This window comes from Chiroxiphia lanceolata, chromosome 4 (assembly GCF_009829145.1).
Source record: "Chiroxiphia lanceolata isolate bChiLan1 chromosome 4, bChiLan1.pri, whole genome shotgun sequence".
Lineage (NCBI taxonomy): Eukaryota > Metazoa > Chordata > Aves > Passeriformes > Pipridae > Chiroxiphia > Chiroxiphia lanceolata.
In genome coordinates this window covers 38,264,843-38,282,276 of record NC_045640.1, presented here as the reverse complement: position 1 = coordinate 38,282,276, position 17,434 = coordinate 38,264,843, and the positions used below count along the sequence as shown (strand labels likewise).

General features: G+C 43.2%; 1 protein-coding gene across 1 annotated transcript; it reads left to right on the top strand.

Moving 5' to 3' along the window:
* The first annotated feature begins 8,461 nt into the window (after positions 1-8,461).
* On the top strand, positions 8,462-16,842 carry SAP30 (Sin3A associated protein 30). Its single transcript, XM_032686259.1, has 4 exons — positions 8,462-9,063; positions 10,382-10,504; positions 13,140-13,238; positions 15,297-16,842. The coding sequence occupies exons 1-4, from the start codon at positions 8,758-8,760 to the stop codon at positions 15,417-15,419; spliced, it is 651 nt and encodes a 216-aa protein (XP_032542150.1). The 5' UTR covers positions 8,462-8,757; the 3' UTR covers positions 15,420-16,842.
* Positions 16,843-17,434: the final 592 nt, after the last annotated feature.

Here is a 17,434-nt window from a genome sequence, read left to right as displayed (position 1 = left end):
ACTCAAAATCAGTTTTACTTCTGAATCTTCATCAATGCAGTTGGAAGAAGAATTAATTTTCTGCTAATTTTCAGGAAACAGTTTTCTCAATATCAGTGCTTTAAAAACAGCAAGTCATAATGCCTGTGAGTTTGTCACTGAAAAGTTATCAGGATGGCTCCCAGAAATGATTTTATTTTTTTTTTAAGTTGAAAGGGGGAATAATTTGTCTCATTTTACCCTTCCAAATCCCCTCTCTGTCAGTTCTTGAAGGGAAAGGGGAAAAAAAAAGCTTTAGGTAAGTTTTATTAACATTTTCACTTTTAATTTTAACAGTAATATAGAAAGCTTGTGGAAAAAAATTACTTTGGAACAGTGTTTGGAAATTATAGGATGTAATTGCAGCGAGGCTTCCTCTGTTGCATCTGTTTTTATATCTGCTCTAAGAATATGAAGAAAACGATAGTGGAAAAGTAAGTAGAGTGAGAAAGTGTAATTACTGCTATGGGAGAAAATGAGATCTGCCTTTCAAATTATTTACTTTAAGAAAGAAATAAGTTCTTTAAATTTGCTTGTCTGAAAAAGAAAACCTTTCTACAAATAAACAGGTCCATAGAGTGTTATGTCATGTCATCCAACATAGGGCACATAAGAAACCAAACCGTTGTACTCTTTAACATCTCCCTGTCCTTCAACAAGGAAGGCAGTATTGAAAATTTTCCATGCTTGAACATGATGCTGGAAGCTTTCCACAGCAACGCTGATGCTGAAAGCCCCATGCAAGAATGCTGATATTAGAAACTTGCTGTGATAAAGCTGTGCCTTCCTCCCAGCACCCTTGCACCTGGAAAAGCCTTTCTCTGTGCACCTGGTTCCACAATAAGCTGTCACTGTTTTTTTCATTGCACCACACTGTTCCTTTTCAGACAAAACCACAACTTCTGTGTCAAGAGATTGTCACTTACTCTTCTGAAGCAGTGATCTGTGCAGTATTGACTTTGGTCGGTCCATGTGGTTAATTTATTAACCGCATGTGGATGACAGTTGCGGGGAAGAAGCATAAATGCCAGGAGTTGAAGTTTATTTCTGTGTGAATAAGTAAGCTCATGAAATGACTGTTAAGTTTTACAGCTCCCTGACTTTGAGCCCTTTTGAATTTCTAATCTGTTCCACAGTTACAATTTGGGGCGCTTCATTTTCAGCAAACTGCAAGTGAGGAGAGAGTGGCTAGAAATACTGGATAGAAGGTGGTGTAAAGACCAGACAGGTGAGACCAGGTTACAGAGCAGAGAAATGGATTTAAAGAAAAGTATGTCACGGACAACAAAAATGTGTGATGGGAGTGATACTGCTTCACGTTATATTGTATCTCTTGGCTTCTGTGGGCAGCTTCTACAGCTTTTCTGGATAGTGGTGCCAGTGTGGACAAAGCAAGGGAAGAAAGTAACAAAGACCTTTTATTTGAATTAACGTTTCCATCAGTGGATCCATTGCAACAGATACTGTTCAGCTGAGGATATTGCCAACTTTTGTTGCATGACCTTAAATCTTCTTTCATTCTGGTGTAAGTGTATTTACGTGGTGATGCTGTCAGTTTTAATTCAGTCAGTTGGATGAAGCAGCTCTACTGTCTCTCCCCAGAAAACCTATTAGCCAAATTCCTGTATGGAATATACCTTAATGCAGCTGTAATGACAGTAAGATTCTGCTTTGGAAACTTATCATTCTTGATTGATTACTGGTGAAAGGATCTCTTCTTATGGACCTGAAAAGGTAGTGTTTTCTGAATGAATAATGAAAGTGAGTTACAGCTGTTCTTGATCTTAATCTAACCTAACTTCACTCATAGGAATACAAGATGTTGAAAGAAAGCAAGTTTAGCTTTAATCAGCAATTTTTTTGTTACAGAAGAAATTTTAAAATTCAAGACACAAAATGCATTTATGTAGGTCACTGCTTTAAAAACCCTTTTAATGTGAATTACAAAGTCTACAGAAAACAACGTTTTTGGCCTATTTCATGTGAGCATCTCACACTAGATATATGGTGAGAGCTTTAGGATGAAAAGCAAAAATCAGAACTACCTAAGCTACGGCTTCCTAAATTCAACACAAAACTTAATATCTTAAAAATTGCATTTAAGATAATAATTAGAACGTTCCCTGGTTTTTCTGACGTTGTATAACATGTAAATAAGATGTATGTAGTAAAAATGAAATATATTTACCCTTTAAACATTAGAGTTTTATTATATGGGCTGCTGTAAAGCCTGCATAACCAGTTAAGCAGCTTGTAGGCAAACGCAGCTGTGTTAGTTGTACCAGCCTGGTTTAGTCTGAAAGCTCAGGAACTTGTTTTGACTTTGTGCTGTGTACCCAAGACCTAAAACAAAAGCAGCCCACATGAGACACTACCCAGGACAGCTGCAGAGCACAGGCTGAAACTGCAGTGGTCATATGATAGGAAATAAATACAACAAATCTCTTCTGGTACTAATGCAGATAATACTAGGCACAATGGCAGTTCCTGGTCACAGTAATTGTTAACTGACCTTTTTCAGTCTTACTTTGACAATAACTTTTCTTGCATTTGGTTTACAAGCTTTTAACTTTTTTTTAAATCTTTTTACTTTTCTATTCCTAGACCTCACTTTCACTCACTTTCTTATTTACATACAAAGTAATAATCATGTAACATTTTCGTCTCAAGACATAAATAAACCTTCTTTACGTTTTGCTATACTGCTAATCCCTTTTTAGAGGTGTAAGAAGAAAGCAGCAATTTGCATTTGTTTATCTATTGGATAGTTTCACAGGCAGTTTAGAGGGGCTCTAAAATGTGGATAGCTCTAATTTACACTAAGAAATGGTAAGACTCTTCCAGCCTTGGTAAACGTTCATACTTTACCTGAAACATATACCCAACTTACTCTTAAGAAATAAAATATAATTGCCAATGGAAGTGTTGTGTCATTTGGGAATTGGAGAACACAGTTTGAGGATTTTTTTTTTCCTCCTTATAAGCAGTGAGACAAAGGGTTGGACTGTTATCTAGCTGACACACTGGAGTTGTGACACCCAGCGAGCAGATCCAAAGAGGCTGTAGTCACAGTCCAGCTTCTGAATAGTTGTGTGTGATGCTAGCCACTTGCTGTTGCCAAAATGAAGTACCTGTCAACCCACGGTGCCTTAAAAATATTGATAAATTTCCACAGAATGTTTGTACCTTTGTCTAGTCTGATTGTTCCCTTCTGTGGTCATGAGGACTAGAAACTTAGAATCAGGCTGAACCTGACAATAGAAGCTGTTTCCTATGTCACTGCAGCTCTAGAATCTCTTAGGAGAGAGAAATAATAGTGTGAGTTGACAAGGCTGTATGTCACAGGCTGCAAGAGGAAGGAGGAATCGTGCCCTCCTGTCTCCCAGAGCCAGCAGAGAAAAGCAGGTTTGGCTGGTAACAAGTTTTGGCTGGTTTGTTCCTCATAAGCAGCGTAATATTCGTCAATACATTGGTCTTGCATCCAGGTAGTAGAAAAACTTAACTTCAATGGCTCTCATTTAAGTTTAACTTAAATGAGTCTTAAATTTTGGTGGTGTGGAGTGCATCCCGTGCTGTTTGTAATGTAGACATTGGCTTGGTAGAATAATTTATTCTGTTACTTGTGGCAAGTAGTGCTGTCATATGTGTCATAGAAATGATCATAGGAGAGACTAAAAAGAAAATGCTCATGAAATTTTGAAATTGTTGTTTGAATCATCACTCTTGTTTTTAGTCATGGATCCCATGAGATTTTCCAACAATTTGTGATATAAATGTATAGTTTCTTTAGAACATCCTATTGCATACCCTACTCTATACTGCTAAAATATTTTACAGTAGCAGGGAAGGTTGTTTCAGAGCTATTATCCTACTAGGAAATGTGGCTGTCTATAATACCAGTTAAAAGCTAATATTTCTACCCCACAGCTCGAACTCTTGTGGAAAAAAAGAAATCTTGAAGTTTGATAATAAGCCCTTGGGGCTATGGTGAATCATTGTTTAGTGTGACCATATGTGAAGTTAGGTAGAAGTTCTCCCTAAATACTGGCAGGGATAAGGACTTACTACAAAGGAAAAAGAATCAATGCCTTGCACAGTTATGCATTTTAAGAAATAAAAAAGGAAATCTCAAGTTGTTCCGCGTCAAAGATAAGTTTGATTATTCAAAGCTACTGAGAAACTCAACTGCAGCCCCAAACGTGTCTTTTACAGTTTTTAAAAGTTGAGAAAAAAGCAGAATCTGTAAACCTGTAAGCTCTCAACTCCAGTTCATGGCTTGATCATGTTGCTTGATTTTTATGTTGCTACATTTTATACTGATAATCAGCATTTATATTACGTTAAATTATTCTAATATGTACAAATATTAAAAGCATATAACCCTCATTCTCAACAGCCTTTCATGATAGAAAGACAGATAATCACACCAAAAAGAGGTAAAATAGATGTATTATTAGACCCTGAGATTAGCTTAGTTGGTCAGAGCATGGTGCTAATAACACCAAGTTGTGGATTTGATCCCTGTATGGGCCATTCACTTAAGAGCTGGACTCAAAAAATACAGTCTGTAGATAAGTTCCAATATTCCTGTGCTTTGGGCTCTATGCTTTTAAACAAATTTGGACAATAAATTGGAAACAAAACAACAGGCAGTAGCATGGTTAGTTGGTGCTGAAGTCGGAAAGGAAGATCAGATATTAAAAAAAATCAGAAAAAAAGAGGAAAAATAAAAAGAATAGAACTTGTTCCTTATAAGGAAGGAGAGATTTGGTCACTGTTCTTTATCACAGCTCATGAATGTCTATCAAGTAGGTTGCTCTTTTGTCAAAACCACTAGGGCAGGTGGTGGAATTTGCAGAATTTTTCAAGTGTTTAAAGGACTCTATTTTCACTAAAATAGTTACAATACATAACAAAGAAAATGTATATTTGCTGAGAAAAATTTATATCAATAGTTTTCCTTATTATTCCGTTTGCTAACAGGATAATTTCAGGTGCTGCACACAAGTGCACTAGTGTACACTTCAGCTGAATAGTACCTGTTGGGGAAGGGAATAGTCCTCCCCAGTTGAACCTCATCAGGGGGATATGTATACACAGTTACAAGCCACATTTCCCTTCCAGGATTAATTACTAATAATACATTTGCAGCGTGCTTGCAATACATCTAAGGTGATGCATCTGATTATCATTCTTCTCTCTCAAATTACAAAACACATCAATCAAAAGCTAACAGGAGCTGGGACATATGGCATCTCAGAGAGGCACAGGCTGCTCGGCTCCAACCTGTGCCTGGCCTGTCTCTGTGCCAGGAGGGGCCACTGAGTCCCACTGACTTCAGAGCCTGGGAGCTGTGGATTCAGGCAGACTTTTCAAGATGCTGTAGCTCCTGTTCCTTCTGCATGCCACTTACAAGTCATCCATGCTGTGTGCTTGGCACCCACAAGGGATATAGATTACTGCTGCCTTTCGTACTATTCAGCTCCACTGTGAGTGCTAGTGATGTCTCATGCAGAGAGTTGTTGTTTTGGAGCTGCTGTTTCCTTTGAACTGATTTATTTTTGAAGTTTAATCAGTATATTCTTGCAATGCTGCATTTTTTTATGTTTATTTAAAATATCTCCCTATATATAGACTTTATTTATATCCGAATACTTATGCTAGCCACTACTAGAGCTTATGTTATAAAATAATTTTAGATAACATACTCTATGATGAATCATCTTTTTATTTTGTGGGGCCCAAGCTTTGTGAAAGTTTGTAAATCCAGCCTTTAGTAAGCTTCATACTGTCTGATAAGCCTATCTAGCTGCAGCTCTTTGTATTTTTTGATCCTGCATATGATGCAAAATTAAAAGTGACATGATTTCTTTGTTACTGTAAGCAGGCGTTCATACCAAACGAGGTGCTGGTCATCCCTTTGCACCAGTCACACAGTCCTGCTCTGCTACTGGACCTGTGTGCTGGAACATCATGCAACTGAGTGGTAAAGCAGATCAGGATTAAACCTAAATGATTTTTCTTGTTGCTGGTCTAATTGTAACCCAATACAGTTTGCCATGCAGCCATAGAAATGTTTTTATGCGCACAAAGAAGCACAGGGCACAGGTGCGAAAACAAGCAGCTTAAGCAGAAGCAGAACCATCTTTCTCAGCCCCGTGACTGTCTTACCATGATCTAATCACGAAACTATGACACTCTACTTAAAATTACTCTTATAAATTAGCATCTTGGCAAGCATAGCTAGGTAACATAATCAGGCTTTTAACTGCTCCCAAACTACAAAACAGATCAGAAACATTTAAAATGCACAAGTGATCCTTCCATCATACCAAATCACAGCATATGCTCACAGTAAGGTCAAATCAATCTGGAAAAAAAAAGGGGACCTGCAAAGACATAGTCTGAGAGTCTAGAAATTGCTATTCATGACCCAGATGTCCACTGAAGAATTCCTGGAACTCACCCTTGTCCCACTTTTCCCAGCCCATGCTTCCTATGTTCTCCTTTAAGGTCTGCTATGATCGTTATTGTTTTTTGGGTGTTGATGTTTTTTAGATTTTGGTTGGTTTTTTTCTTGTATTTTTTTATTATTATTTTAACATTATTACATTTTTTTTAAGTTTGAAATCACAAGAAACTCAAAAAGTGAGTTAAACCTTTACTGCCTGAGATTGCACAGCAGCAGAGCATGGGATTAAACCTAGGCATTACACAGTCTTCAGCTTGTCTGATAACAACGTGGGGTTTAGTATGTCTTCCAGCTCTTCTCCTATTCCCCTCCCTAAAAACTAAAACATGCCTTCTGGGTAACTGTTGTCTGTGACTTTATGCTCAGTTTAGCTTCAGTTACTGTATCTTTCATTCAATTGCGACAGTGAGGAGCGTGAAGGGGGACCTACCCTTATTCTCTAATACCAGGTTATGCAATCAGATTAAGGAGCCATCTGCAGCACTAACTGAACCTGCTCTATAATCGCGTTCCTGGCTCATGCAGAACTTTGGCTTATGCAGGATCTGTGTCTCCTCGAATTATTCACCAGCCTCTCTGCTACTCCTCTCCTTCTTCAGGCTGGAAACACATGGCAAGAGATATGGTCAAATATTTCAGTGATTAAATAACTGTGCTTTGAGTATGCTCAGCTCAGATTTCTGAGATTTAAAGGAATATTTGCGGTAGTTCAAAAGGAAAGCAAAACCTCTCCCTTCACTGCATGTCATTTGAACGTGCTTGAAGAAAGATTGTAGGTCAGAGCTTGCTGCTTCTCCTGCTCTGCTGTCGACAGCTGAATTGTTAAATGGTTTAATGCCAACGCATCTCTTACGTAGATTTGTAAAGTCTGAAAACTAAAAATATCTGCTTTTATCAAGTATTTTCACAGTGTCTATTTTAGCTAGTCCTGTGCACAGCAAGGTTTTGGTTCATCACTAGCAAAAATAATTCTACATTCTCAGTCTTTTCTGTTGTTAAAGTCACATTTATTAACAAAAAGGCCTTTTAAAATGACGAAAATTGCAAACACGCACTAGAAGTTGTCTTTGTCTTCAGAGATCTTTACTACAGGAACGCAAAACGATCCCTAAAAAAAACAGTTCTAAAGGACGCGGCTTCGTTTGTTTTTGGCTGAGACACAAAGCGGGCGGCTGCACTTCGGCTCCCGAGAGCTCCCTCCCGCAGGCAGAAGGGCAGGAGCGGCCGAATAGAGCCTTGCCCGCCCTCCCTGCGGCAGGCGGGACCCGCTCCCGAGCCATGGCCGACAGTGAGAGCGGGAAAGACAAGAGGCAGAAAGGCTGAGAGGGAAGAGGCCGAGAAGGAAGGCAGGAGACAGAAGATCCGGAACCAGCAGCCCGAGCAGTGTCTGTTTCGGCTAAAACCTTAAAGCGAGAACAAGTGAAAAAAGGGGGAAATGCTACAAGGGTGGGAAGAGGCGGTGGGGGCGCCCGGCCCCGTGCAGGCCGGAGGGCGGACAGGAGCTGGGCTCCGACCCGTGACACCCTCCGGGGCTGCGCTTCCAAATCCCACGGCCGCGCCGCCGGGGAGGCGCCCGAAGGGGGCACAGAGGGGCTGGAGCGCGGGTCGTTTTAAAGGCGGGCTGAGCTGCTGCCCCCGCTCCCGCGCGGCGGGCCCGGCCTCCAGATGGGAGGGAGCGGAGCGCGAGGCGCAAAGAGAAGGGGCTGCCCCCGTCACCTCCGTTGGATGGCCCTGCCTGCCCCGGCACCGCCGCAGCCCAGCCCATCATATCGCATCCTATCGCACCCCATCCCACCCCGCCGATCCCTCGGCCGCGCTCCCGCCGCCGCGCGGCACCTCGGGAGATGCGGCAGTGCCTCCCCACGGGCCGGGCGCGCGGCCGGGCAGGGACTGCGCTTCCCGTGGGGCCGCGCGCGCGGCCGGCATGCGCGGCGGGCGGGGCGGGGCGGGGCGAGCAGGTTGCTGTTGTTACATAGGAAACAGCTGAAGAGTCTCCACATGACAGGGGGGGAAGGAGGAAGTGGGGCGGCCCGCGGGGCTCTGCCGCCGCTGCTCCCGTAGTCGCGGGGCTTCGGCAGCGGCCGCCGGCGAGGAGAGCCCTTCCCGCGACGTGTGGGCCGGCCGCCCTTGAAGGCGGCCAGTGCCCCAGTGCCGCCGCTGAAGGGAGGCGGGCAGGGAGCAGGGGAGCGCCCCGCCGGGCCGCGCCGCCTCGCCGGGGAAGTTTGGTGCGGGGCGGGATCCCGCCAGCCGCGGCGGTGGCGCCGGGCATGAACGGCTTCGCCCCCGAGGAGGTGACCCAGCGCGGGGCAGACCCCGCCGCTGCCGCCGCGGTGGTGGGCAATGCGGGCTCCGCCGTGGAGGTGCCGCCGCCTCCCGCGGCGCCGGGGCTGGGTCCGGCTGCCGCCGCGGGCTCGGCGAGTGCCGGGTGCGCGGGTGGCCCCGGTGCCGGGCAGCTGTGCTGCCTCCGGGAGGAGGGGGAGCGGTGCGGCCGCGCCGCCGGCAACGCCAGTTTCAGCAAGCGGATCCAGAAGAGCATTTCGCAGAAGAAGGTGAAAATCGAGCTGGACAAGAGCGTAAGTCCGGGAGGGGAGGTCGCGCCGGGGCTGCCGGCGGGGCGGGTGGACAAAAGACGCCGGCGGGTCGCTGCATCCGTGGCTTAGTTGGTTTGGGGGCTTTCAGTAAAGTTTAGTGGGGGCTGGGGGTATTTGGCGGCGGGGAAGTGTTCATTCCCCCTTCCCCCCCTTTTCTGTAGCACGGCGGAGTTTAGCTGGCGCGGCAGCAGCACTCCCCGAAAGTCCTCTCCGTCCACGGCGGGGGGAGCGCCTGCCTCCCCTCCCTGCTCCTGGGGCCCCCTCCTACCCCTAGGAGCCGGGGGCATCGGTTGCTTGTCCCCCCTTGCAGCCGCAGCGGGAGGAAGCGTGGCCGGGAAGCGCTGGAGCGGAGCGGAGCCTGCATGGCTCCCGGCGCGCTAGTTTGTCTGGGTTCCTGGCCAGGGCCGCGCTCGCTGCTCCGCCTCGTGTTGCAGCGCCGCACGTCTCTTTCCCCGCGCCGCTCTGTTCTCGCTCGGCAGCCATCAGGCGCCGCGCAGCGCAGTTCGGCTCGTCTGGGCAGGGCAGGGCGGGCGGACCCCCGGGCGCGAGAGGCGGCCGCCTTTCAGCGCGGTGGGACGACCGGGCGGCTCGGAGCGTGTCTGACCTGGCCCGGTGCCGCGGGAGAGCAAAGTGGGGCCCCAAAGCGCGGCTGCCGCGGGAGCGCCCAGCGCCCCGGCCGGGGCTGCATGTGCCCCGAGGGACCCCGGCCCGGCGGCACATCGCGCTTCAGGCCGGACGCTAACGCTGCCCGGGCTCTCATTGCCCTTAAAGCACGCGGGCCTGGAATGCAGGGCTCGTACGCGCCGAGATCTCCCGCAGCGTGCAGATTCCCTACAAAGAGAAAGTTGTAATAAAAAGAAAGTAAAAATAAGTGTGTTGCGTGATCGCGCCGGGTAGCGGAAGTAAAACAAGGAGGGAAGGATATAGATGAGGAAATGAGAATCGTGTTTTTCCTCTCCAGAGGACAACTGGAAGCTTGTTTTTTGTTTGCGTGCTGCTCGACCCCCGCGCTGCGATGAGCGGGCGGACGGACGGACGGAGGGCTGTACTCGCGTGTCTCCACAGCCTGGCACTGCTGAATCGGCCGAGGGCAGCATTTCGGCGTGCTCTGGGCCCAGGCGGTGGCAGCGATCTGTAGCGCAGCACACCCTCTGTTTAGAGGAAGGCAGTAGAAAAGCTTCCTTAACCCAGTTAACGCAGCTTTGATTACTGAAGGGTTGTCTCTCTACGCGCATTTGTATTTAAGTCTGGGAGATACACTGCATGGATTTGATTGAAAGACGCCGTTTTACTTTTGTAGGCAAGACATCTGTATATTTGTGACTTCCACAAAAATTTAATTCAGAGTGTGAGAAATAGAAGAAAGAGGAAAGGCAGCGATGATGATGGCGACTCACCAGTGCAAGACATCGACACTCCAGAGGTAGCTAAACAGTTGTGTTTGTTTGGGGTTTTTTCCTAATTGCTATATTAAGCTTGTTTTTAATGACTGCTGAGTCTGCACCGATACTGCTTCCTCACTTTTACGGCTTTTCTTACTCTGGGGCATGTGGGAAAGGGAAGACTCTTGGTTCACACTGTTCTTAATATAACAAAATTTAACTGAATTTTATGCTATATTTTCTGGTTAAACTATGCACAGTAGAATGAACAAGAGTCTATTTTTAAGTGATGGTTCTCTCAGAAATCTGCTGTTTTCAGCCTTTTCCTTATTAGTGCTTCCTCTCCAGAGTGGTGCTTTGCCACGTACCAGCAAACTGTCTTCTGTAGGAGTTGACAGCTTGAAGGGAATTGCACCCAGGACTTGGGATATAAATGCTTCTCTGCCCCGTCCCTCCGGTCCTTTCCTCAGTGCTAAATGCGTTGCAGATGGCTCTTGGCAGTTACTCCATTGCCTTAGTCACGTTAAACCCTGAAAGTTTAACGACGGTGGCTCTTTGTTTCTACACCGTGTGTCGGGGGAAGAGCCATTTGGAGAGCTATGCTGGGAAGGAGTGGAGAAATACCGTGTTTTTTCAAACTGTTTTTTCCACTGCAGATCAGTGAAACCTCACCCATTTAAAATAAGGGAACTACAGCTTTCAGCCTTTTCCGTAGTGTAGTGGCAGAGTCTTGGCACCTAAGGCTCTCTTTTTCCTACACGTGGTCTGGGTTATTTCTACTATAGCATGGCTTAGCAGGTGCTCCTTGGTGTATTAATTTTGATCAGAGGCTGTCATGCCTGCCTGTCCCTTCTGAGAGGGATTGTTTAAGCATTCTTCAGAAATTGCTCTGTAAGTGTTAATTTAATGGCATCCTTGTGGTCAGTATCTACAGATAGCAGCAACATAAGTGAGGAAACTCTGTACAGGAATCTGCGCTTAAAGGCACATGTCTCCAGTCTGAAGGTTCTGGCCAAGAGGATTTTAGGGGATTGAGAGTAGTTTGATGTTGGGCTGTGTTGTTCGTCTGTTAAATATCTGGCATTGCTTCTTGGAAAGTTCTATCTAAAGCTAGTGCTCTGTGTGACTTCAGGTAGCTCTCTGACATCGTGCAATTGCAACTCTTCTGCAAGCCTGTTTTGTTTTCATATGCCAGAATTATAAAACATGACACAACTGATGGCTATCTCCAGAACAAGAAAATGAGCTTTTTTTCTTAACGGTACTACTACAGGGAAGAAAACTGTCTGGGAACTGTTTTTGAGGAGTTTCAGCTGACTGTCTGGATAAGAGCAGTATGTTCGTTCCACGTAATTACTGTACGTCTTAGATGCCTGTTGGCCATTGACCACCTTTATTTTTAATTATTATCCAGTTTAGTAGGGAAAAAAAGTATCATTCTTCTGAAGACTTGAAGGCCCTCCTCTTTCCTTCTCAGTCTTGACTGTCTTTACTGGCTAGAAATGATTTCTACAGGAGGGGAAGAGACTCCTGTGGTACTGGTAGCTTCCGGGACCTGCTGAGAAGCTGCTGCTACTCCTCTGCATGATGCTCTGGGGGTGGGTTCTCCACTGTGACTTGGGGAGTAGAATTTAATGCCACAAACTTTAGAACATCAAAGGACACCCATCCTTTACCTTGCAAGGTGCCCTCACCTCAAATATGGCCAGGTTGCCAAGTATGCAGGAGCACTGCTGTTTTCAGTATTCTATAGTGAGGCTGTTAAAAGAATTTAAAGCAAAAGTGAGCGCTATCATCAGTCTTTAAAGTAATGAGTTTGGGGAATACATCTAGTAGAATTTTTCATTCAACCTGCTTTCTCAGCTTGCTTTTCCCACTCAGTCATCCGATTAAGCTCTTATGTTATCTAAGAGAATGGGGGGAGGTAAGCTGTAGCTGGAAGAAGTGACTGTTGATCAGAGGTCATGGGATTCAAAACTGACGGAGTACTGGATTAAAGCAGTGTGTTTGTATCCCTAAGAGGACTTTGTGCAATTCTTTCAACTGTTGACGCACACTGAAAAATAGTTTTGGACATTCATGCCCTTGCACACGAGTCCTGTGTTGTGCTTATAAGCAGGGATACTTTTGGAGAGCAAGAGCAACTGTTTTCTTTTCTCACCTTAAGCCAAGAAAACTTTGTACTGCAGACTTTTTCCTGATTCTGATATGTACTCTTTCATGGTGCAGATATGCTGTGTCTTGCATGTAACTTATTTAAGATTTAATGGCTGAAATCACATTATTGGGGCTTCCTTTGAGTCAGCATCTTTGTAGATGTTACATGAAAGTTGTTACTGGACTTTGTGTTATTGTGCTTGAACTGGGGAACAAACAAAACCCCCATAACTGATTAAAGTACATTAATGAGTTTTAAATACTGTCCACAGCTAAAGGGAGGCAGAACCGTGCTCAATAACAATAAAATGCTCTTGAACTGAACTGGGCTATTTTTCTTTCTGCTGGAAGGTGCAGGGTGGAGTTTGTTTTTTGTCAAAATGACATCTGCTGAGCTGACTGTTTACCCTTGTGTATCTGTGAGATTCCAAAATGTTTTTGAGAGGCAAACTGTTAATGACTGAATCTTTTTCAGTTACATTAGATTGTTTTCCTCCCCTTCCCCATCTTTTCTTCTAGGTTGATTTATATCAGTTACAAGTAAACACACTTCGAAGGTACAAAAGACACTTCAAGCTACAGACCAGACCGGGACTTAACAAAGCACAGCTTGTTGAAGTATGTATGAGTGTTTTTCCATAATAGAAAATGCAACTTGCTATGGCATGTGGTTTTCTATACGATTTGATCCTTGCATAAAGTGCCTATATAATCTGGATTTTAGGAGAACAAAAGGGAGCTGCTTATCTAGCTTCCTTCATTGGCTGTAGCTCCTGAGCCAAGTAAATAAAAAAATAGAAGCTCTTTCCAGAGGAGGAACTTCCAAAGGGAGTGTTTGCTGCTTAAAACCACAGTGTTGAGTTGAAACAGGAAGATGATGTGCGTCCCTCTGAATATCATAGAATTGTTGATTTATTGTGTCTGTACATCAGTCACAGCTTTACCTGAAATGCCCTGCTGAAAAGAACTAGAAACTGAGAGGTGGCAGTGAAGTTCTTGTAAGGTTCAGACATTGCTTTAAAAAGCTAGTTACTGCAACCATTGGTGTTTCTGTACATGTAAAGTACGGAAACCTGAAAAAACATGCTTCTCTTGCTAATTCTGTTAAAACCACTGGGGTCTACTCTCAGAAAAAAATGGATTTTTATGAAATTAGGGGGTTTTTAATCAGTTTTTCTAAAAATGCTGAAGCTGTGTGTGAGTAAAGCTGTACATAAGCATCTTTCCTTCATGTGAATGCAATTTTAAAGGAATTCTTTTGTGCTGCAGAGATGCAGTCACAGCATGTTTGTGTAAGTACGTGGAAGAGCTGGTGATCTCTTAACAGGGAAGCATAGCTACTGGTTTTTTTCACTTCTGTGCAGTGATAGACTCAGTTGTGTTTAAGTGCAGACACACTGTTCATCTCTCCCTTGATCTATTTGGATTAAAAGTAAGGTTTTTAGCTGTACGGGCAGTCTCAAGGCTGAGCTGTAAAAGAATAGTGCTACTGCCACTGTGTGTAAGAATGCAGCATCAGTCTTCAGTTTTCCTAAAAGTAGGTTAAGGTGCAGCTAGCTCTTGAATTAGCAAGACTGTGAACTGAAAAAGCACAGGCAGTTTTTGTTCTGCAAAACTGTTGTTTCTAAGAGTCTGCTTTAGGTACATCTCATGATGCAGTCTCATGATTGCACTAGTTTATTCTTGTGCTACATGGTGTGCATGGGCAAAGCTCCTTCTGTCACGTGCTAGATTTGACTGACTTGCAGGTGTTTGTGAACCATAGCCACAGGACTTCCTTAGTATACAGTATGTGTGATTCCTTGTAACCTGTCCTAACATACAAGAGACACTGCTCTAGCTGTTACTTAAAGTCCACTTCAAAGGACTCTGTCAAACTGCTTCTCTCTGGATGTTTTTGGGGGTAGAGTTGAGAAGGCGTCCTAACTTTTTGATTAGGCTAAACACATCTTCTTATATCCTATGGTAGTTAAATGAGTAGTCTAGTGTTTCTCACTTGTTAATTTTAGTCTACCAACCTGGCAAAAAGCCAGAGAATGGACTCAAACTGGTGTAATATTTTGCGTATTTTCTTTTAAAGCTGATGTTCATTTTGATGAAGGAAAAGACTTCTGAAATGACAGAATTGATTCAAGAACTGTTTACAGATCATTATATTTTAGTGGTTACTGAAAGCTCTGTTTTGAAGAGCTGAATGTTCAGTTATAATTCTCAAATATTCTTGTGTTAGATGTGTCTGTATGTGATTTGATGCAGACACAGACCACCCCCTAACCTGAGTGAGCAGTAGTGTCTCATTTCTGTGCTGTCACTGCCGATATTCTATGGTCATTACCCACTTTGTATTCAAGCTTTAACTAAACCAATGTAATGATAGTCCCATTCTTGTTTTGATATGTTTGGGTTTTTTTCCTGGAAAACTTCAGGACTTTTTACTTTGGAAATTAGGGTATAGGCTGCTAGTTCTCAATATCTGGTTCTCAATAAAATGGTTCCTGTTTACCTTTTTTTATGAATATTAAAGACTTTTGAAGAAAGGCAGCTTTTCCCTTTTTTGCAAGCTTCTTGATCAGTCTTTCAAACTTTTACGTAATACATTTAAATCTGAATCGTCAGTTTCTGTGTATAACCTGTATATAAGTGGTTATTTAATTTCCTTGCATTCTTCCTTTATAGATAATTGGTGGCCATTTTAGGACAATTCCAGTGAATGAAAAGGACACCTTAACATATTTCATCTACTCGGTGAAGAATGACAAGAACAAACCAGATCTAAAGATGGATAGTGGGGTTCATTAGGCGGAAAAGGTTGGGACTGAGACTCAGGCCGCAAATCAAAAGACTGAGGTTTTGTTGATATGCAGAAGCTTTATTTGTAATTTTTTCTCCTGAGAACAATTGTCTCTGTTTTATTTTTCATAACCTTGCTGATTTGTTTGAAAACCATCTCTTATGAAACAAATTTCCTCAACAAAAGTATTTTAAATAAATATCACAGGTATTGTTGCTCGAGTGGGTGTGTCTGTAACTTTAGTGAGTTGGACTTGATGATCCTGATGGGTCCCTTCCAGCTCAGCATATGCTATGATACTTGTATCTAATAGTTAAGATTTGAATTATGTAATAATATTAAAATATTTTTCAATTAAAGTGTGCCAAGGATATATTTATGAATGTACTTAAAGTTCTCATGATGCAATGCCTTTAATTTAAAAAAAAACTGTAGCAGACCTGACAATAGGTTCTTTTTCATAAGGTAAAAGGCTTTAAGTGACAGTTCCAGTAGTTAGCTGGGCAGAAATGGCTGAATAACACTTTCTTTTCCTCTTTGGAAACAAGAATTGATGGAAGTTTTTCTGATTTGTTTATTCACTTTGTCCATGCTGAGATGTGTGCTTCCCAACTCTGAGGCCTTCCTACTCCTATATTAAAGTGGAAAAAAATGCTGCTCTCAAATTTCAAAGCTGTAAGTACGGATGAAGAGACTGCTGCAGCTTACTGTGCTGAGAAATCCTTCAACTCAGTAAGAAATCCTTTAGCTGCTGACTTTTCCATTCATCTACATGGACTGCTGCTAAGAACTTAATTGGAGAATGAGAGTCAGAGTCTGTGCGGGGTCAATACAGTATCTTCTAATAGGCATACTGTTTCTTTTTCATTGCATGCATCAGCTCAGGCTTGTTTAAAAAGAATGACAAACCCTCACAATAAAACCAAAACTTCTGGTAACATATGAGAATAATATCCAGCAATACTTATGCTTTTAATTGAGTGTCTTAGTAAAGTCTGATGTTGAAGATGGTATTACAAATTACTTCTTGTATTATCCTTTTAACTGTTGTGCCAGTCCAAATGTGTGGTGTATGGAATATGATTTCTTTCTGTTTTAAGCTGTGCACATAGGTTGAAGAAAAAGCTGAGGGAAAATAGTTTTCATCTTAAAGCAGAGGAGGACACAGCTTTAGCTTGTTCAGTAAGCATTAAATTGCAACTCCTAACCTTATCAGTTTATAAGCTTTTTCTTAATTTGGGAAAAACAAAAAAGCAGTATGTCCATGGTCTAATCTGCTCGATACTTATCTTGTGAGGGTTTTTTTGAAAATTACTACTTTTCTGGCATCACTGCGACTAAGATGCTTTACTTTGCTTTTTTTGACCTGTGATGCTTGCATAGAACTGAATGATGATAAACCCTAATCTCAAACTGGCTGTCTTCCCAGTATCTCTCAGTGGTGTGATTTTTTTCATTGCACTGTTTTATGTATTTCCACAATACAGTTCTGCAATGCTGGCCTAAATTCAAGATGGTTAGTGATATCTAGCTAGTGACAGCTAAAATTGGTGCTCCTTTGAAGATAATGTTTTCATGCCTGTTTTACTACAGGGACTATAAATTTGTTTCCTAAATATCCTTTGCACAAATTCAGCTTCTTATCTTCAAAGTGCAAGTTGCACAAATAGCCAGGGAACCTAGTCATGGATAGGACATCCGAATGGTAAAGACTTCTTCTCTGAGTGCATAATGGGGTTGAATGTTCTCAACTAGGCCTGGCAGGACCTAGGTGAGACCTGGCAGGACTTAGAAGAAGCTGTGTGAGGGAAGGAGAGTGGGGAGAGGAACAAAAACAAGTTTCTATGGGAAATCGGTGTTAAAGTAGTAACTTAAGTGACCCTGTCCTGCTGCATGTGTAAAGTGGCAGAACTTTGTTCCAGTGGATTATGGATTTTTCAGGAGTGATGAAAAGAAGGTAACTAAAAGCCACCAACTTTAGTTGCCAAATTTGCATTTGTCTTAATATTTTTTTTGCTACTGC

Bases quoted from the DNA above. Each gene is read 5' to 3' on its own strand.
- SAP30 (XM_032686259.1), top strand. From the start codon at position 8,758: ATGAACGGCTTCGCCCCCGAGGAGGTGACCCAGCGCGGGGCAGACCCC. The intron at 9,064-10,381 runs GTAAGTCCGGGA...TTACTTTTGTAG, and splicing joins AAATCGAGCTGGACAAGAGC to GCAAGACATCTGTATATTTG. The intron at 10,505-13,139 runs GTAGCTAAACAG...CTTTTCTTCTAG, and splicing joins AAGACATCGACACTCCAGAG to GTTGATTTATATCAGTTACA.